Raw genomic sequence first — 25,117 nt, forward strand, 5'->3', positions numbered from 1 at the left:
CTTTTCTTCAAAATACACAAATGTATGCCAAAAGATTGGCATATTTATTTCAATACCCTTATTCTAATCAAACCGTTTAAAATAATCATTCAGTGTGTTCATCGTTCATAATGTGATGATTCATCATTTTTTAAGTTGAAAAAACATTTATTAGTATTGTAAAGTGAACTCTTAACAAACCTACCTATTCTCAACAATGTAGATTCTAAAAACTAAAAAAATTCCTTTGCTTCCTCCTAGAGATATTCTTTATTTGTCACCCTGCCATCCAATACCTATATATATTAATATAATTTTTTCTTCAAAACCAATTTCCAATTTATTGCAATTCTCTCTTACATATTCTTTTGCATGAACAATGAATAACTTCCACAAAGCACTTATCTTCTTCTTTGGGTTTGTCTCCTTTGATTTGTTTCAAGTTTCAATTGCTTCTATTGTTTCAACAGGTGATTTCAATGAGGATTTTTTTGTAATATGGTCTCCCACCCATGTAAACACATCTTCTGATGGAAAGACAAGAAGCTTGAAACTTGATCAAGAATCTGGTAAACTATATATCTATCATGATTTTAAATTGCGATTGCAGTTGCGCAATAAACCTTTATATTGTAGGAGAATGCGGACAAATATGGCTGGTACACCCTAAATTGCACTTGCAATGTCGCTACGGAGACTTTAAAATCAACAATATTGTGGTCGCAATTGCAATCATAGTTTTAAATTGTAGCTACTGTTACCTTGCTAATAGTAAAATACAGAAAAATGGAGTCACAATTGCATTGCAGTCGCGACGCCGTTGCAAAGACCTCTAAAACTATTGCACTATTGTGGCTGTACATCATAAATTAACACTCATTTCTTAATAATGAATTTTATTATTACAGGGGCTGGTTTTGCTTCAAACCAAATGTTTTTATTTGGACAAATTGACATGGAAATCAAACTAGTACCAGGACATTCTGCTGGCTCAGTTTTGGCTTTTTATGTAAGCAACCATTTACTTTTTTTTTTTTCTGTTTATTTTTGAATTGCTATATATATATATACATATGAAGGAAAATATTTAAATTAATTTTGCAATATGTTACAGCTGACATCTGATCAACCCAATAGAGATGAGATAGATTTGGAGTTTCTAGGAAATGTCTCTGGTCAGCCATATATTCTTCAAACTAATATTTTTGCTGATGGATTTGATAATAGAGAAGAAAGGATTTATCTTTGGTTTGATCCCACAAAGGATTTTCATACTTATTCTGTGTTGTGGAATCTTCACCAGATTGTGTAAGCAATCTCTTTATTATAGCCTTAAATCTTGCTCTTCAACTCTTAGCACTTGTTTAATTTCTGGTAGAAAAATAATCTTCAATATGAGTTATTTTGATGGAAACAACTTAATCTAATTAAATTAGTAAAAAAAAAAAAAATTAATCTAAAATAAGGGCTAATGCAATCAATACGGCCATAATTATGGTTGTCATTAAAGTTGATAATGCCTCTCAAACCTTTATACTGCAAATACTTGTAGAGATCTCAAAAACTTTTGTATAAAATATTCCAAACAAATTAAGATAATCGATGTAAAGACAATGTTGTGTTTTGTAGGTTCATGGTGGATAGGATTCCTATAAGAGTGTATAGAAACCATGCAGACAAAGGAGTAGCATTTCCAAGATGGCAACCAATGAGTCTAAAAGCAACACTTTGGAATGGTGATAGTTGGGCAACAAGAGGTGGCCAAGATAAAATTGACTGGAAATATGGACCTTTCATAGCTTCATTCAGAAATTATAAGATTGATGCTTGTGTTTGGAAAGGGAACCCAAGGTTTTGTAGAGCATCAACCTCTACTAATTGGTGGAACCAATATAACTTTAGTACTCTAACATCTACACAAAGAAGTTGGTTCAAATGGGTCAGGAAATATCACATCATTTATGATTATTGTCAAGATAATGAGAGGTTCCAAAACAATCTTCCTAGGGAATGTTCTCTTCCAAAGTATTGACCATAAAGGAACATGATTATTCTTTTTCAAATAAGATGTTACAATTATTCTCAAGTTTAAAGCCAAAAAATTATAAACTAACTTTGATTTGCCAATTCTCATATAGTTGTGCCCAAATTATGTTGATGATATATACATATGTCTCTTCTAAATAGTTTGGTTGATAAATTATTAAATATCGTAAGAGTAAATAAAATGTTCAATTTCTGCTACTAAGATTTCCTCCTCTTCACTAGAAAATTAACTACTAATATTCAACTATAAAAAATTCATTTATTCATTTTTCTACTCAATTTTAATTATTACTTACTATATTTAGCATCTCTAATGTAAAATAGGATTATTTTTATTAACAATGCGGTAGATGTGATATTATGAAACAACATGCAATTAAACGGTCCATCTCAAATGTGAAATCCAATCTATATATGATATAAGAAGTTAGATAAGATTGAATATTTTGTTAGTAATTAAGAAGTTAGTTAGTGGGTTAGTATTGATAAGATTGAATATTTTGTATTCGAGATAATAATAATAATAATAATAATAATAATAATAATAATAATAATAATAATAATAATAATAATAATAATAATAATAATAATAATAATAATAAAGTTAGAGATAGATAGTAGGAGCTAATTTGTTAACTTTATAAGGTCTTTATATAGAGTATTTTATATATATTCTTTTATTATTTTTATAAGTTGTTTATATAGAATATATTATGTATTCTTTGTTATTTTTATAAATAAGAATATTTTGTTACTAATTGAATATATGATATATGATATAATTAAGTCTCATTCAATCACAAACAAATAAAATATTGATTAAAAAATATTGAATAAATGTCTCTCTTTCATCTACATCCTTCCACATATATAAGTAATTAATTAATTATCTAATAAATTAATTATCACACCATCTAGTAAATAATATTTTAACACCAATTCATTGTACAATTAGATATTAGAATTAGAAATTAGAAAGAGGATATGATTTAAATGAAGATACAAAAACGTCAGAAAAACTTATAATAAAATAGAAATGCATAGAATTGTTAATCCATTTTACACCCTATTTGTTTCTCTCATAATAGTTCAAATTGAAAACTAGAATCAATTGTTTTTATGTTTTTGAATTCCATTTCATAAATGTGTTTCTTCCCTCTTTCAGTGCTTTTATTTTTTTTATTAGTGTTACATTTTATGTGCAATTACTATATTGCAATTGACATCTTATTTAGTAATTTAATTTGAATCTTTTTATCATACAGTGTGTCACTATCTTTTTCTTACAAAAATATTATTGAGTATTAAATTTGGTAAACTTATAAGAGATTAATTTAAAAATTATGGGTATAAATTTATAATGTATAGGTGACTCTTATATTTTAAAAAGAGATTAATTTCTATGTATTAATAGTAAAAAAATTTATTACACATGCATTCAATAAAATATACACATGTTAATTTCTTAAATTAAATCCTAAAATATCTATTACAAAACTTATCTAAAGTGATTTGATTGAACTCCATTTTAATTAAAGTATGTTGAAATCCATTTTTAAACAAATTACTAAAATATATTAAGTTGAAGTTTTTTTTATTTCGGATTTCAAATCGAAATAAGACGTACAATTTAATAATATCGATATTTTTTAATTAAATTATGACTTAAAAACAAGGAGTAGCCAACTTAGAGTGTACATTCATATAAATTTTAATTTTAAAGTTTTTATAATTTTAGCATTTTTAAATAAATATACATTTAATTTCTATTTCAAATTTTTTAACATTAATAATAGTATTTGTAAATTTAATTTTGTTAAATTTTTTAAGCATTCAATAATTTTTTTATTAGTTGTGTAGCTATGTAAATTTGCAGTTATGCATAACTTCTTTTATAAATATTTGTTAAAATGCTGCTCAAAAGACTCAATATATAAGAAGACTCAATGTTATGATAATTTAATTTAAACTTAATTTTAGATTGATAATTTTACTTTTAATTTTTAAATATAAGTGATACAAATTTTAACTAGTGTAACGATAAAATAATAATATATCAACAACTTTAAATTAAAAGAAATATACAATTTTGTATATAATTAGATAAATCAAACTATGTATTTTTGTCATTCTTCAAACATATATTAATGATTATCTTTTACAATTACTTTAATTTAATATGTATCATGAGAATTTATAAATTTATTTTTCATTTTCATGTATTAAATATGACTCTGACTCATATATGTCATGTGAGATTTTAACTTATATAATTTAAGTATGTTTATATAAATTTTATTGCAATTTTGTAAAAATGTATTTTGGATGTAATGGTTATGCACCTAGTTTTACATAGTTAACACGACCAATTGATTATTTGATTGATAAATGTTATAATTATATTAAGTAATCATCAATCAATTATTCATATTACATGATTATGTAAAATTGATATACATGCGCAATCATTTTTCTTATGTATTTTTGTCTTTTGATTTGAATATAATAAGTTTTTTTGTTTAACTAATATCTCTATGAGATATAATATTTACCATGTTAACATTCATCAATATAATCATTATATTGCCAACAAATAATAGAATTATTATGTTATAGTAAAATAATAATAGAGTAAGAATATAAAAAGGCAATAAAGAGAAGTAAAAATAAAATATTCTAGCAAAAAGAAAAAAATATATAATTAATTTTTTTTAAAGTAATTAAGTAACACATTTTCATTGCAGAAAATAAATAAAAAATAGAAATAAAAAGTAACAGAAATAAAGTAAGATTTGAAGAGAGAGAATAACGATAAATATAAAACAAATTAAAATTAAATACATAATACATTCATAAATTCATTTTTTGTTACTCTAACACTTATTTTTTTTTGAGTCTATCACATGACGAGGTAATAAATCGATAGAGAAATTATTTGAACATTGCACCTTGCAGTTACATGTGATCAATATTTTTACCATATCATTCAAACAAACAAAATTGTAATTTTTTAATTTAAAAATAACTTTGAGATATTACCTATCTTAAATTAGGACATTATCTTATATCAAATAAAAATTAGGATATCATCACCTTCCCTTAAATTTTCTTAACCAAAAAAAAGAGTGATACCATTTAAATCAAAATTTGATTTGGAAAATATCTTTTACTTTATTTTTGAAATCTTATTATACCCATATTGCTAGTATTATCTGTATCAAGCAAGATATTTAAATTTTTAAAATTAACTATACATTTTCTATATCTATGACAATAAATATTCATGCCAAAGTAAACATTATATTAGATCTATATTTTTTAAAAATAAAACAAATATGAATTGAGGAAGAAATTTAAATATGAAAAAAGAGAGAGATATGAGATTTATCTGTAAGATAATTTTACTTTATATAATATAGTAATAATGATAATAGATAATTAATACAAACAAATTTGTCAATTAACTAGTAGTCCTACATATCATTGTTTTTACATCTATTAATTAAAATATACTTACAGGATGATAATAAATAAACATTATATTCGACTATAAAGTATATCTTTATTTAAAATTTAATCACAATCTTAATTGATTCTTTGGCAATAAAATCTTAATTTTATATATGGTAAAAAAATTTCAGCATTAAATATGTTTTTCACTCTTTTTTATGTACTTATAGAATTTTAAATTTTCCAAATGAATTGGAGTTCTAGTAAAAAAGAAGTTGTTTATTGCTTTTTTTTTTATAGGTCATTTGATCCCACGTTAACTTTAACATATAATACAACTCTTAAAGAAATTAATTCAAATGAGTTCTACAATTTAAAATGATGCAAGTTAAGAAAGTTATATTGTAATGTTAAAAATGGATTGTTATATATATATATATATATATATATATATATATATATATATATTAATAGTATATTATTATTATTATTATTATTATTATTATTATTATTATTATTATTATTATTATTATTATTATTGAGATCTAAAATGGTCCAGCAGCCAATAATTTAGAAATGGTCTTAATTATATAAACCCTGATTCCAACAAATAGACCTATAATTGTTGAGATATTGTGATTATCTCTTTTTATGATTGATTTGGGATTGCTTTGTGTGCAATTGCATAAAAAAAATAAAAAAATTCTTCTATGTGGCACAAGAATCTATTGAAATCTCTGCTCTCTATTGAAAAGAGGAGAGAAAAAGAGAGGTTAAAAACTAAAAAAAAAAATACAAAGAAATAATGGAAAGAATTTATTCGCAAACAAAAAAAGTGGTTTGGATTTAAAAATGTAAAATGTTTATTTAATTAATTTTAAGGCAAAATCTCCAAAATGTACTGCTCTAACTTAGGTATTTTTTCGAAAAATGTTCACTTGGTTTGAAAAAACGATTTAACGTGGATGTGAACTTTTTCGTTTCAAAATAAAAGTTTGCAACAAAAAAAAAAAAAAACTAACAGCTTAACCAACTCTACAACGATAGAAAGGAAAACAATTTTTGAAGAAAAAATAGCAATCAAAATTTATTTTGATTTAACTAAAATATTTTCTTGCCAAATTAAACATCGTGTCAATATGTTAATTTACCTTCAATTAAAACCACCTTGATTAAAAAAAAAATGGAATCTAAATATTTAAGCATTATGTAAGAGATAATGCTTATTTGATTTAGAATCTTAGATTAGGGAGAAATTGTAGGATTTTATTTTATGAGACAATTATAAGTCAAACACATTTTATTCCACTATAAATAAGTCCAAAATGCAATAACAATATTATACTCTTTTCACCATGAATATGTTTCATCAAAAAAAGAAAACCACAGGACGCAAGAAGATTGAAATCAAGAAACTTGAGAAAGATTCAAACAAACAAGTCACATTCTCAAAAAGACGTTCAGGTTTATTCAAAAAAGTCAGCGAACTTTGCATTTTATGTAATGTTAATGTAGCCATCATTGTGTTTTCTCCTGCCGACAAATTATTCTGTTTTGGTCAACCTAACACCGACACAATCCTTAAAAGTTACCTTGAAGGAACCACTGAGTTTGAACATTCTAAGTTAACGGAAAATTCTTCTACCTATGAAGAGTACAATAGAGAATATGAAGAGGCTTTAAAAGGGTTGGAGATAGAAAAGAAGAAAATGGTGGAGGTTGAAAATTTGGCTAAGGTTTGGAACAAAGGTGATTGGTGGAATGAACCCATTGATGATATGAGTAGGGAAGAGCTTGAACAATTTATGGTGTCAATTTATGAGTTAAGAAGGAAGCTACTCGAAAGATTAGATGGACTTGTCATGATGCTTGCTATGTTGTAGAATTGGTTGCTATGGATGAATAAGTTGTTTTTCTTTCAATAGTTTCATCGTTTTTTGTTAAGTTTATATTATAATTGATGCTTATTTGAATCATGAAATCATGATATTTTCTTATAAAATTATTATCGAATATTAAAAAAATTTATATTGAATTAAGTTAGTTTCTAAAATATACCTAAAGTGATTTGATTGGATAGATGTGTAGAAAAAATGTATGTATACAAATTAAATCATTTTAAAAAATATTAGAAATTTAAACTTGAGTTTAAAAAAAGTTCAAGTCTATTTTACTCATCATGTTGGTGGGAACTAGAGTATTTGTAGAGGGAAAGATAAACCATAACTCTGGTTTTTTATAGCTGAACTGAAAGTTGTGATTTACAATACGAGGCCTTGCTTTACACAAGCAAGCCAATTTAAGAGAAAGGTACTCCTACTAGCTATAACAAAAGGAATCTAATTCTAACAAATTAACTAAAATAAAGTTTATAGAATGCAATGTTTGTTTTTATATATATATAGTGTTATGTGATTCTGAAGGTCTGACTTCCCTCGTCTCTGTCGTTTATTTCAGAAGCTACATTTTTTTACTCATGTTTACGTTTTTCTTCTTCGCCCTCACATTTTTGAAGACACGTTATTGTTCTTCATGCTCATATTTTTTAAGATGCAATTTCATGTACTGATCATGAAAGATACCGTTCTGATTTAATTAGATATTATCGGCGTTGTTTTTTAATTATATTATAATTTAGTAAATTTTTTGTTGCAGAGATTAAATGGTTTATTTAATTATTGTCAGTGACTTAATTCTCTATTTTTAATTATTGGCAAGGACCTAATTGTCCTTCTTTTTATAGAAATTACACGTGTTAAAATTAAGTTGATGAGTCATCGGACAAATTAGCAAAAAAAAACTTAATTTTATAATTGAGGTTTGCATAAACATTAATTTGATCAGATTTATTTTTTTTAGGGATTAAAAAGTACTTTTATTTTTCTCAATTATTAAAATAAATCTTTCAGGGAATTACATGAAAGTGAGGAGTACGAAATGAAGCAAAATGCAAATATACTATTGTTTGTGTGGTTCTTTTAAAAAAATATGAATTGATTTTGTTTAAAAATGTAGTAAATGTTTGGATCAGCATTGGACATGATGCCAGTTCATATTGATGTTACTAGTTATAGTTATCACGGGGAGAGTTTGTTGGAATAGGTTTTGGCATAGTTCCAAATATACTAATAATAAATTAACTTCATTTTGTTGTATAGAAATTATACGTTATTCATTGATTACATGAACTCTTTATAAAATTCAATCCAAATTATCCAATAAAATGAATATAATATAAAATAGTTAATTATATGTATAATTGAGTTGTCTTGCAGCTTGATGAATAGTCATCTGCTCTTGTTGAAAATATATATTGTATGAAACTTAACAAATTAACATGTATAATTAATTCTATGAGTACCAATACACATGACTCTTTCATAGTTGTATATATATTCCGAAATTTTTTGAACTTTTTCATACAAAACTTAGCGGTTCTATTGAAGAGATGTGTTAGATGGAAAACAAATCACGAATTACCATCTTATATATACTTTTTCAATGCTAATCATTCAAAAAATATGGTCAATTCAAGCATTAATCCAAATTATACAAGTATAATGAAGCCTTACAATGGATTAGAGTATTCTTTTACACATCAATCATATTGTAAAACAAATAAAAATTAAATGTAAATTATTTAATAATGTTTAGCATAGTTTGCACAAACCTTCGTTGTCATCCAAAAGAGAAATTAATCAAAAGAATTCGGTGGGCCCATATCCTCCTCCCGTATTGTTGAAGCCAAACCAATGGGGTTGCATCATAGGGTTTTGAAAATATTGAGATGGATACATTTGAACTTGTCGTTGATGAGGATGGATAGCGTTATTAGAGGTAGAAGCATTTCCAACAAAAATTGGAAGGGTTTGGGTAGGTGCACCTTGAATCACAATCATATCTGCATGTTGAGCAACAAGTTTCTTCAGCTCCTCCAAAGCTTTCTTGAAAACTTCAAGTTGAGCCTTACTCATCACATCAATAGGACAAGCCCACCAAAATTGAGCCTCGGTCGTCTTACGCAAATGGCTTAGCTCGTCGCCATGCTTTTTCTCAGTGTCGAGTTGGTTATTGGCTTGAGTGAGGGCTTCATTGAGCTCACGCACGTTAGCATTGCGATGAGCCTCAATGAATTGCATAGTTCCATTGTGTTGGAGTGGGACCCGCGAGAGATAACGGTTAATGACCGTATCAACATTAGGGTGACCAAACGAAAATACCTTCTCACCAGGTGAGAAAACAATAAGAACAACTTCTGCACCACAAAGAGTACAAAGCTCACTAGCTTTTTTGAAGAGACCACTACGGCGCTTGGAGAAAGTCACTTGCAGGTTGCTCTCATTGCTCATCTTTTTTATCTCGATCTTTTGGCGACCACGACCTTTCTTTTCGGTTGACATGGTTGAAGTAGAAAACGAGAGAGAAGGAATAAGGTGGTTAGTGTATGTGAGTTAATACTAAGAAATAGTATATTGGATCTAATGTGAATGGCTTGTTTTATATCTAAATTTTGTAAGTATATTTTCACTCGTCTATTATGACGTGGCTTAGAAAACCAACACGCGGTTTTTGTTTTCTCAAACATTATACCTTTTCATATTTTTTACATTAAAATAATTTCTATATTGAGAGATCGTAAACAAATCTCTTTTTCTTGGCTTAAATGGTAGGAGTTTTGAATGGAACTTTGAATTCAATAAGCAAAGTCATTTTCGCGCCCAAACGGGCTAATTAACATGCATATTTAATTTGTATGGATAAATTACGTTATGGTGTCTCGTACATATAGCTTAATCTTTTTTTTGATATCTAATTTATGACTCTTCATTATTTAATTATATACAAATATTCGGTACAAATGTGAGGACAAGAAAATTATTAAAATAGTAATTTAAAGTGGTAGTTATAAAGTTTTAGAAATAAGTTAGAATTTGTTAGTGGTGTTAAGAAAAACTCTCAATTTAAGTTTTGATAAAAATAAACAAAGGTTAATTAAAATGTTAATTATTATTATAAAATATTATGTTAATTTAATTTGCATTTTTGAGTGAATTAATTCAAATATAGGACTCAAGCAAAGAAAAGAAATCAAATAAAAACTGAACAAATAAGAAAAGGGATCATTCTGGACAAAATCTGTGAAAATGGAGAATGTTCTCCAGGATCAAGACTGATCATCACAGTATCAAGATCAATCGATCTCCATTAGTTCAAAGAAGATTCTGCCTTTGGAATTTACACTTATGTTATCATTACTTGACAAGGATCAAGTAGGATTCATTCTAATCAAAGAAACCATTCGTATCACAAAGAAAAAAGGTCATGAATCAAGCAAGTTGAAACAAATATGAACCTTCTCCAGCTTGACTGTCAAGAGAGTTAAACAATCTTGAATTGTACAAGACATCCAGATTGATTATCAATCTCCAAAAACTAGAATTGATTATCAATCTCTAAAACTTTCATTAAAATTATGCAGAAGTTCATCACAATTCTCCAAACTGTTTTGACAAAATCAAAACTCCAGATCAAGGCAAAGACATCTACAAATATATCTGAAGTATAAAGGATCATTAAACATAAGAGAAATCTAATCAAAAACAAAGAAATCATCCTAGTCAACAAAGTTCAAAAGTATTCAAAAAGCTGGAATATTTTTATTCATATATATATATTGGTTTTGGTCAAAACTGATAGAGCACTACCAACAACTCTTTTGACCATTATTAATTTCTCTAAAACGCCTATAAAAGGAAGGTTAATGCTTAGGGAAACTGCAGAAGTTCAAGTGCTAACAAGTCTGATAAAATCAATCATATTTACATACTTGAAATTCTCACTTTCTCAAGAAAGAATCCGTTATGATTATATTTCAATACTCTATGATTATTGTATTGAATTCTTTATAAAGAATCGAATCTCAAATAAGAGTTGAGACATCTCAGATTCTATCAAAACAATTTCATCATTATTGTAAAACTCGAACTATAAGAGTTTAGTATAGTTTGGATAGATTGTAAGAAATCCTATCAAGGTTGATAGATGACCTGATTAATCTCTTTCTGGATAGAAAGAATTTAAGTTTGTAACAGATCAAGGTTGATCTGAGCTATGTGCTGTAAAACTAAGAAGGTTCTTTATTTTGAACACTTAGTGAAAAATCTCACAATTGTGAGGATTGGACGTAACTAAAGTTGGGTGAACCGAGATACATATGTGTGATATTCTTTCTCTTATCTCCTTATTTATTAAGCCTTGTTAATCATTTAAGTTAAAAACATAAACTGAATTTATGACTTTAAGCTAACCAATAACGTTCTCTGTTTTCTGGTAAAAACCAAGAACGTTCTATGTTCTCTGTTTTCTTAACCAATATCATTCTTGAGTTAAATCCTTAAGTTTTTCAAGAATTTTTAAATAGGAACATTTACAATTCAAACCCCCTTCCTTGTAAATCGATATTGCTACTTCAAGTAGATGTTAGTAGTTTAGTTAAAATAGATTGTCTAACATGTATTTGATATAAATGTAAACTAGTGCAGTTACTTGATACACAAGAAATAAAAGTGATTTTGATTCTCTTCATATTCATTCCTTATTATTTCTATCTTTTATTCTCTCGACTTAAAATTGATTACAAATTAATAAAAAGTGTATTAAAGTATTCTAACAATTGACATCGAGAGTTGAATTCATAATCAAAGAAAAACACGAGTGAATAATTGAGAGGAATTCAAAAATTTGGTAAACGCAAGGGAGTACGAAATAGATAAATAATCATGAATTGATCAAGGAATTTTCCATCGAATTTAATTTCCAACTCTTGATAGAAAAAATTGTGAAAGTGCTGTGCATAAATAAAGTCATTGTTTGGAAATTTTGCCAGTTAGCCGTCATTGAGACTATATTTCTTATGATAAACTTTTATTAATAGTAACTAATCTAATAATCTACAACTATTAATTATTTAATATATAAATCAACAAATTTCATTTAAATTAATTTTGTTGAAGTTATTGCCGAAAATAATAAACATATGCAATGTTTGCATTTAAGTCTATCTTCATTTAATTTAATTTAATGGTAACAATTATGATTCATTCCTCTCCTCCAAGGTTTGTTGTTTATAGATAGAGTTCTATTTCATCTGTTTTGATACACATGTTCATTGATCTTTATTTCTCATTTTTTATTTTGATTTCTGATACTAATATTTTCAAGGCTGAATTGCCAATTTTATTTATGCAATTCTCTCTCACCAACGATTCAACACACCAATTGTTTGGTATTTCTTATGGTTTTTGAATTTATGATTTATCCAAGTGTTTAAATTTTCTACTTTATATGTACTATATCAAATTTTGTGTGCGTAAGGATTTGCTACATTTTCATCTCTAATTTTTTACATCTTGTGCGTACGAATGATTTTCCTATAAAGCTATATGTAATTTGGAAAAAGTTTATAGAAATGCACTGTTATATATATATATATATAATTGAGTTTGCTCAAGTAATTGCAAGTTTCTACGATAATTTAAATAAATTTGAGAAATCATTTATTTGTATAATAAATAATTTCATTTTTTTTTTTTTTGCTTTTTTAAATATGTATAGATTATGAAAAGGTGTTTTTGTATTCTTTTTCTTATTCGTTGTTTTCAGTTACAACCATTTTCCCATTCTGTTATAACGTGATTATAATGTTTTTATTTTCGTAGTATCAAAATTTTTGAAGCATATATTTTGAGTAGCATCGATCAATCATTGTAAATTTAAGACTTAATCTTTGGAGTATTATTGTGGTGAGGCATCTGGTTTTGCTTGTGTTTTATTTTATCTGCGAGTAGATGTGTTGAAGTGAAGTTAGTTCTTAATAGATTTTTCATATGGTTCTACATTAATCAACGATTATTTTTTCATAATTTTCTAAAAGTTTGTTATAAATACAAAAGATGTGTTTTAATGTGAACCATATAAAAAGCACTTTAAAAAATTACCTAAATGTTTTCAATAATTTATTGGGTAGCTTGTTAATTAATAACTTTTTCTCACATTAATGAAATAAAAATATTAAGTTTAATTCACCTAAAAATCAATGTAAAGAAAATCATTTTTTTATAGGATGTGAAGAAAATTATTTAAAATATACAATAAAAATATAAAGTTTTATTCACCTAAAAGACAATGTGAAGAAAACTAATCACATTTTTACAGGGTACAAAGAAAATCATTTAAGAGTTTAATTTGCATATTTTGACACTATAAATGAAATATTTTATATAGTTGGTACATTACGTTATAAATTATTACTATACAAGTTGAACATTTTCATCATAATTTACTCACACAATTAGAAGATTTCGAATTCGAATTCTAAATAAGACATGCAACTTAACGATATTAATATTTTTCAGTTGAGATAAGACTTAAAGACATTTTCTTTTATATTTCATAAAGAGATACTAATACATTAAATATTTACATTTAATATTAACAACATGATTATTACATTAGTCTAACATTTTCATACTCTACAAAAAGTTATTAAATTGTTCAAATATTAAATATGTACCTTTAATATTAACAAACCATAATTACATTTATAAACACGAATTAGTAAAAAAAAAACAAGAATAAAGACTAAGTTTGGTCCCTAAGAAATTTTGTGAGACCTATTTTAGTCATTGAAAAAAATAAAAATACTTTTTAGTTCTTAAGAAAAATAAACTAGGTCAAATTTATTTTTGAGAAATCTTGAAAGACCTAATTAGGTTCTTAAAAAAATTAAAACACATTTTAGTCCTTAAGAAAAATAAATCAAAAAAATTTAGTTCTTCGATCGATTTATGAAAAAATAAACTCTAATATTATTTATCTAGAAAAATCACAAGTCTAAGATAAACACCCTTTTGATTCTATAGTATTATGTGATTTTAAATGTGTGATTTCAGTCGTCTCTGTCGCTTGTTTTAGAATCTGCATTTTCTTATTCATTCTTATGTTTTTCTTTTTCACCCTCGCTTTTTTGAATGTGCATTATTGTTCTTGATGCTCACGTTTTTAAAGATGCGATTTTATGTACTGATCATGAAAGATACCGTTGTAGTTTCATTTGTATATTATCGACGTTGTTTTTTTAATTATATTATTATTTAATGAATTTTTTGTTGCAGGGATTAAATTATTCAGTTAATTATTGTCAATGACTTAATTGTCTATTTTTAATTATTGACAAAGACCTAATTGTTCTTCTTTTTATAGAAATTACACGTGGAAAAATCAAGTAAATGAGTCATCGAACAAGTTAGCAAAAAAAAACTCAATTTTATAATTGTGGTTTACTTAAGCGTTAATTTGATTTGACTTATTTTTCTTAAAAACTAAAAAGTGTTTTTATTTTTTTTCAACGACTAAAATAAATCTTTAAGAATTTCTCAGAGACAAAAATGAATCTAACTCAAAAAATAGTATTCGTAGATATTTTGGCACGCAATCGGGCTAATTAATATACATATTTAATTTATGATTCTTCATTATTTATTTATATACAAAGATTCATATTTAATTTATGATTCTTCATTATTTATTTATATACAAAGATTCGGTATGAAAGTGAGGAGTACAAAATGAAGCAAAATGCAAACATACTATTGTTTGTGTGGTTCTTTTAAAAAAATATGAATTTATTTTGTTTAAAAATGTAGTAAATGTTTGGATCCGCATTGGACATGATGCCAGTTCATATTGATGTTACTAGTTATAGTTATCATGGGGAGAGTTGGTTGGAATAGGTTTTGGCATAGTTCCAAATATACTAATAATAAATTAACTTCATTTTGTTGTATAGAAATTATACGTCATTCATTGATTACATGAACTCTTTATGAAAAACAATTTTCAATTAGAAATTACCATTCATAAAATTCAATCCAAATTATCCAATAAAATGAATATAATATAAAATAGCTAATTATATGTATAATTGAGTTGTCTTGCAGCTTGATGAATAGTCATCTGCTCTTGTTGAAAGTATATATTGTATGAAACTTAAAAAATTAACATGTATAATTAATTCTGAGTACCAATACACATGACTCTTTCATAATTGTATATTCCGAAAAAATTTGAACTTTTTCATACAAAACTTAGTGGTTCTATTGAAGAGACGTGTTAGATGGAAAACAAATCACAAATTACCATCTTATATATACTTTTTCAATGCTAATCATTCAAAAAATATGGCCAATTCAAGCATAAATCTAAAGCATTAATCCAAATTATACAAGTACAATTAAGCCTTACAATGGATTAGAGTATTCTCTCACACATCAATCATATTGTAAAACAAATAAAAATTAAATGTAAATTATTTAATAACTTTTAGCATAGTTTGCACAAACCTTCGTTGTTATCCGAAAGAGAAGTTAATCAAAAGAATTAGGTGGACCCATATCCTCCTCCCGTATTGTTGAAGCCAGACCAATGAGGTTGCATGATAGGGTTTTGAAAAAATTGGGGTGGATACATTTGAATTTGTTGTTGTTGATGAGGATGGATAGCGTTATTAGAGGTGGAAGCATTTCCAACAAAAAATTGAAGGGTTTGGGGAGGTGCACCTTGAATCATAATCCTATCAGCATGTTGAGCAACAAGTTTCTTCAACTCCTCCAAAGCTTTCTTGAAAAGTTCAAGTTGAGCCCTACTCATCACATCAATAGGACAAGCCCACCAAAATTGAGCCTCGGTCGTCTTACGCAAATGGCTTAGCTCGTCGCCATGCCTTTTCTCAGCGTCGAGCTGGTTATTGGCTTGAGTGAGGGTTTCATTGAGCCCACACACGTTAGCATTGCGATGAGCCTCAATGAACTGCATAGTTCCAATGTGTTGGAGCGGGACCCGCGTGAGATAACGGTCAATGATCGTATCAACATTGGAGTGACCAAACGAAAATACTTTCTCACCAGGTGAGAAAACAATAAGAACAACTTCTGCACCGCAAAGGGTACAAAGCTCACTAGCTTTTTTGAAGAGACCACTACGACGCTTGGAGAAAGTCACTTGTAGATTGCTCTCATTGCTCATCTTTTTCATCTCGATCTTTTGGCGACCACGACTTTTCCTTCCGGTCGACATGGTTGAAGTAGGAAACAAGAGAGAAGGAAAAAAGAATAAAGTGGTGAGTGTATGTGAGTTAAGACCAAGAAATAGTGCGTTGGATCTGGATGTGAATGTCTCGTTTTATATCTAACATTATACCAAGACGCGGTTTTTGTTTTCTCAAACATTATACCGTTTCATTTTTTTTTTACATTAAAATAATTTCTGCATTTAGAGATTGTAAACAAATCTCTTTTTAATGGCTAATATGTTAAGAGTTCTGAATGGAACTTTGAATTCAACAAGCAAGCATATTTAATTTGTATGTACGTTGTGGTGTTTGGTACGTATAACTTAATCTTTTTGTTATATATAATTTACGACTGTTCATTATTTAATTATTGTAATAACTTATTTATTTTATTAAACTTATAAGTTAATTAATTAAATTGTTAATTCAAAAATAAAATAATTAATTTTAATTTTGATTAATTCAAATAACGACAATAATGTAATGATTGGATAAATGAAGGACAAAAAGACAATTTTCATTATACTTTTTAAACTTGTACACACACACACACAAAAAATCTTCATTTTTCTCATACCACGTTTTCTTCTTCTTCTTCTTCTTAAAAAATTCTTCATTTTTCTCAGACCACGTCTTCTTCTTCATTTAGCAAACCCCGCCATCATCCAATCTCCAAACCTTTCATTTTCCTTAATTTTCCAAATGCTTTAAGCCCAAAAGCTTCTTAAAGTTCCAAATATGTCGCTACACTCCTAGAAATCAGACCTCAGTATGCTTGTCGAGTACGATTTTTACTCGTTACTGTTGTTGCCTCTGATGTGTATGTGAAACTATGAGTTATGTTATATTAACTTCTTCTAGTATGATTGTTTTGGGCACTGAAGTTCTTTAAATAAACTGTTTTGGGGTTATTACGGATTAGGAGAAGTTGAGTGTGAGGAAATAGAATTTTTCGCATGTAGATGTTTTAAACCTGCATCCAAATGATTTTTCATGACTCCAACGTTGTTACAATTTTCATGAATCTAATGTTGTTATTAATTTTATGATTCCGATACTGTTACTAATTTTATGACTCTGATGTTGTTTCTATTTTTCTACTTCTGGTTCTAATTTTAAATTAGGAACTTAGGATTAAATTACTATGAATTTAGTATATTGCTAAGTTATTTAAAATTATTGTAGATGAAGGATGCATTGCATACATGACATAATAAAGACATTTCATTAAAAACATCTCAAGTTCAGTACACTCTCATTGATCAGATAATGCATAACCTTATTCACGGTGGGAATCAAGTTGTTCCAGTCATGGTTCAATAGGTAAAGGAGAACACGCTGATTGGGGTTTGGCCAGACCACATTTACCGCTCAAATCTCAATTATCTTGGTGGCCCACGTCGAGATAATTGGGAAACCTTTCTTTGTTTACAAGGAAATGATTTTAGAGGTCATGTGCAGTTTTCAAAAATCATTCTAAAAGAATGATTTCGGTTCTATTTTTTTTATAAATAACAAAAAAAGTGAAGTTGAGAGCTTCAGCTTGATATGTATCAGAATTTCACGGTTTCTGCATTTTTTTTATTAAAAGAATAATTTCAAACTTCCCCTCCCTTATTTTTTAGAACACACTAAGATTTATTCTCACCCCTTTTATTTTAAAAGTTTAGCAGCTAGAGGCAATTTAGGTGCAACTTAATACCAGAGGCGAAAACTCCAAATTTAATTGTTTAATTATAATGTATTACGACCTTTGTTGCATTAAAAGTTTAAATAAATGTTTAATTTGAGAATTTAGTTAGACTATTGTACCTTATGAATCTGTTTGAACAATTGTAAACTAGAATTGATTGGTAGTTGAATTGTTTTAAATTGATTCAAACTATTCTTTATATTTACTTGCCTCTATTATATTAAGATGTATGGATTGAGATATCAAATTCTAGATAATTGGTGTTGAGACTTACATTTTAGTATCAGAGTCATGTTGATTCAATAGGACTATGGATTATGTGTTAGGAATTAGAATAACTTTATTTTACTATACATTCTAATTATCATTTCACCTAATATTAAGTCTGATCAACTTAGTATTTTGTGTATGGTATGTAGAATTATGGCTGAAGGATCTAGGAGGAATCTTGCCCCTAATAATAGTATGACTCCACCACCCACTGTTGAAACCATGGGAAAGGGTTATGGAAGCTATTCGAATGCAAGCAACGGATATCCATAATTTGGTACAACAAATGGCAATGCAAAGATATGGCACTCCAAATACTAATAGGGTGTTTTATGATTTTCTTAAGTTGCAGCTTCCAACATTTCAGGGCAGCCACAATCCCTCAGATGCCCAAGCTTGGCTGGATGAGATTAAGAAGACATTTGAAGTAGTGCCTTGTACTGAAGAACAAAATGTGGCATTTGATGCCCATCTACTAAGGGTGGGGTAGAGCATTGGTGGAGGAGTGTAATGACTTATCTTCAGACTCAAGGAACCCCTATGAATTGGGAACACTTTGAGGTGGCCTTTTTGGACAAGTATTATTTCAAAAGTGTTAGAAGACAAAAAGAGTTGGAGTTTTTGCACCTGCAACAAGAAGACATGTCTCTTGCACAGTATGTTGCTAAGTTTGAAGAACTAGCCAGATTTTCCCCACATGCCCCGTATGCACCCAGTGAAGAATGGAAGATAAACCATTTTGAGTGGAGATTGAGGCCTAAAATCATAGGGAACATAGGCCATATGGAGCTTACTAACTATTCTACTCTTGTACACAAGAGCTACATTGTTGAAGACAATTTAAAGAAGGTACAAGAGGAAAGGCAGGTTAAGTGGCAACAAAAGAGAGAATTTGAAAATTTTGGCCAACAGTTGAATGTAAAGACTCCTCAAAGGAAGGAAAAACAAGTACTTCTTATTAGTACAAATGATTTGTCGGATAACCTTATATGTAATTTGCGAAAAATTTATAAAATACAATGCTTCTTATATATATATATATATATATATATATATATATAATTGAGTTATATATATAATTGAGTTTGCTCAAGTAATTGCAAGTTTTTACGATAGTTTGTTTAATTTGGAAAATTATTTATTCGTATAATAAATAATTTCATTTTTGTTGGCTTCCTTAAATACGTATGGATTATGAAAAGGTGTTTTGTATTCCTTTTCTTATTTGTTGTTTTCAGTTACAAGCATTTTGTCGTTGCGTACTATAAAGTGATTATAATGATTTGTTTTTCGTAAGATCAAAATTTATGAGAATGGTATTATGAGCAACACTAAATCTCTTGAAGCATATATTTTGAGTAGCTTTGATCAATCACTGTAAATTTAAGACTTATCTTTGGAATATTATTGTGGCGAGACATCTGATTTTTGTCTTGTTTTATTTTTCTGCGAGAAGGTAGATGGGTTGAAGTGGAGTTAGTTCTTAGTGAATTGCTCTGAAAGTTGGGTGGTAATGAAAACAACACGTTGATTTTGATATATGAGAGTTTTTTGTTTAAGACAAATAATGGTTAGTGATTGACAATTGGACATTAAAATCGGGAGTTTACCTTATATATGAAATGAGACAAAATAATTTATGTACTTAGTAGATCTATCCCCTAATTATTATTATGTTTTTTTGAAGTTGTATAAATTTTTGTAACCTGTATAATTATAGGTGTGATACTCTGAAATCATAAATATCATTAAACTGTTGGGTGTTTTCTTTTGTATTTAACTAGAACACGTGATTGAATATCTTTTTAATTATTGAAATTTTTATATTGTTTAAAAAAGTTAATATTTATTCGTTATATTATTTATATAAAAATATAATTGCTAATATCATAATTCATTTTTTTTAGGAGGTACAGGTTAACACACTAGTAAAAATTAAGTTTAATTGTAGTTTTTATCCCCTATTATAGTTGAAACGCAAAAGTAGTTCATCTATTCTATTTCTCTTCAGTTTTGGTCCCCAAACGGAATTATGGTCTAAAACTTGATAAAATAAACCTTAATGTTGTTTCATCTAGAGAAACCACAAGTCTAAGAAAGAAACCCTTTTGATTCTATAGTGTTATGCGATTCTGAAGGTGTGATATTTGTCGTCTCTATTGTTTTTTCAAAAGTTGAATTTTTTAATTCATTCTTACGTTTTTATTCTTCGCCCTCGCATTTCTGAGGTGCATTATTGCTCTTCTTGCTCACGTTTTTAAAGATGCGATTTCATGTACTAGTCATGAATGATACTGTTGTGGTTTAATTTAAATATTATGCGTTGTTTTTTAATTATATTATAATATAATAAATTTTTTGGTGTAGGCATTAAATTGTTAATTTAATTATTGCCATTGACTTAATAGTTTATTTTTAATTATTGTCAAGGACCAAATTGTCCTATTTTTTATAGAAATTATACATGAAAAGATAAAATTGATGAGTCATCAGACAAGTTAACAAAAAACACTCTGATTTCTAATTGTGGTTTACATAAACATTAATGTGGTCTGATTTATTTTGTTTAGGGACTCAAAAGTGTTTTTATTTTTCTCAACGACTAAAATGAATCTTTAAGAATTTCTCAAAGACCAAAATATACCTTTACTCAAAAAACAATGTTTGTAGATATTTTTGCACGCAAACGGACCAATCAACATACATTTGCTCTTGTTGAAAATATATATTGTATGAAACTTAAAAAATTAACATGTATAATTAATTGTATGAGTACCAATACACATGACTCTTTCATAATTGTATATTCCAAAAAAATTTGAACTTTTTCATAAAAAACTTAGCGGTTCTATTGAAGAGACATGTTAGATGGAAAACAAATCACAAATTACAATCTTATATATACTTTTTCAAGCATAAATCTCAAGCATTAATCCAAATTATACAAGTATAATGAAGCCTTACAATGGATTAGAGTATTCTTTCAAACATCAATCATATTGTAAAACAAATAAAAATTAAGTGTAAATTATTTAATAACTTTTAGCATAGTTTGCACAAATCTTCGTTGTTATCCAAAAGATGAACTAATCAAAATAATCCGGTGGACCCATATCCTCCTTCCATATTGTTGAAGCCAAACCAATGAGGTTGCATCATAGGGTTTTGAAAAAATTGGGGTGGATACATTTGAACTTGTTGTTGATGAGGATGGAAAGGGTTATTAGAGGTGGCAGCATTTCCAACAAAAAATGGAATGGTTTGGGTAGGTGCACCTTGAATCACTATCCTATCAGCATGTTGAGCAACAAGTTTCTTCAGCTCCTGCAAAGCTTTCTTGAAAAGTTCAAGTTGAGCCCTATTCATCACATCGATAGGACAAGCCCACCAAAATTGAGCCTCAATCGTCTTACGCAAATGGCTTAGCTCGTCGCCATGCTTTTTCTCAATGTCGAGCTGGTTATTAACTTGAGTGAGGGTTTCATTGAGCCCACGCACGTTAGCATTGCGATGAGTCTCAATGAATTGCATAGTTCCATTGTGTTGGAGTGGGACCCGCGAGAGATAACGACCAATGACACTATCAACATTGGGGTGACCAAACGAAAATACCTTATCACTAGGTGAGAAAACAATAAGAACAACTTCTGCTCCACAAAGAGTACAAAGCTCACTAGCTTTTTTGAAGAGACCACTACGGCGCTTGGAGAATGTCACTTGCAGGTTGTTCTCATTGCTCATCTTTTTCATCTCGATCTTTTGGCGACCACGGCTTTTTCTTCCGGTCGACATGCTTGAAGTAGAAAACGAGAGAGAAGGAAAAAATAATAAGGCGGTTAGTGTATGTGAGTTAAGACTAAGAAATAGTATATTTGATCTAGATGTGAATGTCTCGTTTTATATCTGAATTTTGTAAGTATATTTTCACTCGTCTATTGTGACGTGGCTTAGAAAACCAACGTGCGGTTTTTGTTTTCTCAAACATTATACCTTTTCATATTTTTTTACATTAAATTAATTTCTGCATTGAGATATTGTAAACAAATCTCTTTTTCTTGGCTTATATGGTAGGAGTTTTGAATGGAACTTTGAATTCAATGAGCAAAGACATTTTCGCGCCCAAACAGGCTAATTAACATCCATATTTAATTTATATGCATAAATTATGTTATGGTGTCTGGTACGTATAACTTATTCGTCTGTTATCTAATTTACGACTCTTCAATATTTAAATATATACAAATATTTTGTACAAATGTGAGGACAATAAAATTATTAAAACTGTAATTTAAAGTGGTAGTTATAAAGTCTTATAAGTAAGTTAGAGTTTGTTAGTGGTTGTTAGTAGTTTAGTTAAAATAGATTGTCTAACATATGTTTGATATAAATGTAAACTAGTCCAGTTATTTGATACACAAGAAATAAAGTGATTTTGATTCTCTTCATCTTTATTCCTTATTCTTTCTCTCTTTTATCCTCTCAACTTAAAATTGATTACAAAATAACAAAAAAAATGCATTAAAGTATTCTAACAATTGGCATCGATAGTGGAAGTCATAATCAAAGGGAAACACGAGTGATTGTGAGAAATTCAAAAATTTGATAAACATAAGTGTGAGTGCGAAATAGAGAAATAATCATGAATGGATCAAAGAGTTTTTCATTGAATTTAATTTCAAACTCTTGATAGAAAAAATTGTGAAAGATGGTGTGCATAAATGAATTTATTGTTTAGAGCTCAAGAAGTGTATCAAGTGGTGCAAGACGGGTATGATCAGCTTGATCCAACTATTTTACGAGGCTCTATTTTATATTTAGCAAAACCTTGATACCTATAACTTTGAGAAAATTTTGAATGAAGCTTTAGATATCTTGATGAAGTATCACACTGGTGGTAATAAAATAAAAAAGGTGAAGCTTCAAGCCTTGAGGAGACAATATGAGTGGGTATAAATGGAAGAAGCTGAAAGTGCGTCTGATTACATTAATCGTGTGCAAACCATCACAAATCAGATGAAGGAAAATACAAGAAGGGAAAAGGAAAGTCCAAGTGACATAAGAAGCAAAATTCTGATGAAGTTGTTGAAAATCCAAAGAATCAAAATAATGGTGACAATTACAACAAGAAATTCAATGGCAACAAATGAGGTAAAAAGAAATTCAATAAAAAATAAATATAATATTATACCTATCACAATTGACATCATTTTGTTGTTGAATTTAAATCAAAGAAAATTAAAGAAAATATTATGAAGCTCATATGGCTCAAGCTAACGATTTAGACTCAAATGATGTGTTGTTGATGGCTACCACTAATTCAGATGATATCTTGATAAAGGCTGCTCATACTACATGACATGCCATAAAGAATGGTTTGTATATATTGATGAGAAGGTGAAAATGGATATTAAATTTGTTGACAGTAGCACATTGACTGTTGCGAGTGTTGGTAAGGTATTGATTCAAAGAAGAGATGACAAGTAATGATTCATATGTGATTTTATTTATGTATCAAACATGAAGAATAATCTATTGAGTCTTACATGATTGTTGGAGAAGAGATACTCAATGAAGATAGAGTATGGCAAATGAAGATGTTTGATAGTTCAAAGAGACTACGGTTGAAGGCACCACTCTCAAAGAATGGAACTTTCAAGATTGAGATTGAAATTAGTGAAAATTGGTGTTTGGCAATTGAAGTCATGGGTGACAACTGGCTTTGGCACCAAAGATATGGACATTTGAATTTTAAAAGCCTTCAAATGTGGAAGTGCCAGAACATGGTGCAAGGACTTCCTCAAATTCAAATATCAAAGCAATTGTGTGAAGAATGTTGTCATGTCAAGCAGCATAGGAACACATTCACGTCTGAGATTCCAATTAGATCATCAAAGAAGTTGAAGATAAATTTTTTTGATATTTGTTGTCATTTTGAGGAAATTTTACTAGGAGGAAATATCTACTTTGTTTCATTTATTGATGAATTTAGAAGCAAAACATGGATTTGCTTAATTAAAAGAAAAAGTGAGTTGTTTGATGTGTTTAAAGGATTTAAACTAATGGTAGAGAAAAAAATAGTTGTGGTATCAAGGTGATTAGAACAAATGGACGTGGTGAGTATAAATCTCATAAGTTTGGTGAAAAAGAAGGGATGATACATGAGTTCATTGCACCATACGCACTACAACATAATGGTTTTGCATAATGAAGAAATATCACCATTTTGGACAAAGATATGAGTATGCTAAAAGGAAATAAGCTACTTTATAAGTTTTGGGGAGAAACAGTGTCAGTTGTTGTCTACACCTTGAACTTGAATCCTACTAAAAGATTTGCTGAAAAGACACTTGAAGAAGTTTGGTCTGATAAGAAACCAAATGTACTTGGCTTAATATGCTTTAGACATGTGTTTACTCATAAGAAAACTAGATAATAGAGCTAAACAAATGATTTTGTTGGATTATGATTCAACTAGAGCTTATAAGCGCTACGATCCAAACAAAAGAAGAGTTGTTATAAGTAGAGATGTTATAATCGATGCATTTAAAAGA

The 25,117-nt window shown here is 28.2% G+C and overlaps 5 protein-coding genes across 5 annotated transcripts; 2 read left to right on the forward strand and 3 right to left on the reverse strand.

Annotated features, from left to right (window-relative positions):
• Positions 1–299: 299 nt before the first annotated feature.
• On the forward strand, positions 300–2,112 carry LOC101513368 (probable xyloglucan endotransglucosylase/hydrolase protein 10). The gene is made up of 4 exons (XM_004496739.4): positions 300–548; positions 888–988; positions 1,094–1,287; positions 1,609–2,112. Exons 1-4 carry the CDS (start codon positions 359–361, stop codon positions 2,009–2,011), a joined length of 888 nt encoding a protein of 295 aa, XP_004496796.1. The 5' UTR covers positions 300–358; the 3' UTR covers positions 2,012–2,112.
• Positions 2,113–6,830: 4,718 nt separating this feature from the next.
• On the forward strand, positions 6,831–7,381 carry LOC101510696 (agamous-like MADS-box protein AGL62). The gene has a single exon (XM_004496800.3). It carries the CDS (start codon positions 6,831–6,833, stop codon positions 7,356–7,358), a length of 528 nt encoding a protein of 175 aa, XP_004496857.1. The 3' UTR covers positions 7,359–7,381.
• Positions 7,382–9,173: 1,792 nt separating this feature from the next.
• LOC101513684 (agamous-like MADS-box protein AGL62) lies at positions 9,174–9,875 on the reverse strand. Its single transcript, XM_004496740.1, has one exon. The coding sequence runs from the start codon at positions 9,873–9,875 to the stop codon at positions 9,174–9,176; it is 702 nt and encodes a 233-aa protein (XP_004496797.1).
• Positions 9,876–15,912: 6,037 nt separating this feature from the next.
• LOC101514018 (agamous-like MADS-box protein AGL62) lies at positions 15,913–16,608 on the reverse strand. Its single transcript, XM_012714681.1, has one exon. The coding sequence runs from the start codon at positions 16,606–16,608 to the stop codon at positions 15,913–15,915; it is 696 nt and encodes a 231-aa protein (XP_012570135.1).
• A 5,048-nt stretch (positions 16,609–21,656) lies between these two features.
• On the reverse strand, positions 21,657–22,358 carry LOC101511015 (agamous-like MADS-box protein AGL62). Its single transcript, XM_004496801.1, has one exon. The coding sequence runs from the start codon at positions 22,356–22,358 to the stop codon at positions 21,657–21,659; it is 702 nt and encodes a 233-aa protein (XP_004496858.1).
• Between the last annotated feature and the right edge of the window lie 2,759 nt (positions 22,359–25,117).

Source organism: Cicer arietinum, chromosome 4 (genome assembly GCF_000331145.2).
Source record: "Cicer arietinum cultivar CDC Frontier isolate Library 1 chromosome 4, Cicar.CDCFrontier_v2.0, whole genome shotgun sequence".
Lineage (NCBI taxonomy): Eukaryota > Viridiplantae > Streptophyta > Magnoliopsida > Fabales > Fabaceae > Cicer > Cicer arietinum.

Excerpts from the sequence above, each read along its gene's own strand:
- LOC101514018 (XM_012714681.1), bottom strand. The coding sequence starts at position 16,608 with ATGTCGACCGGAAGGAAAAGTCGTGGTCGCCAAAAGATCGAGATGAAA.
- LOC101511015 (XM_004496801.1), bottom strand. The coding sequence starts at position 22,358 with ATGTCGACCGGAAGAAAAAGCCGTGGTCGCCAAAAGATCGAGATGAAA.
- LOC101510696 (XM_004496800.3), top strand. The coding sequence starts at position 6,831 with ATGAATATGTTTCATCAAAAAAAGAAAACCACAGGACGCAAGAAGATT.
- LOC101513368 (XM_004496739.4), top strand. The coding sequence starts at position 359 with ATGAATAACTTCCACAAAGCACTTATCTTCTTCTTTGGGTTTGTCTCC. Across the intron at positions 549-887 it reads GAAACTTGATCAAGAATCTG|GGGCTGGTTTTGCTTCAAAC; the intron begins GTAAACTATATA and ends TTATTATTACAG. Across the intron at positions 1,288-1,608 it reads TGGAATCTTCACCAGATTGT|GTTCATGGTGGATAGGATTC; the intron begins GTAAGCAATCTC and ends TGTGTTTTGTAG.
- LOC101513684 (XM_004496740.1), bottom strand. The coding sequence starts at position 9,875 with ATGTCAACCGAAAAGAAAGGTCGTGGTCGCCAAAAGATCGAGATAAAA.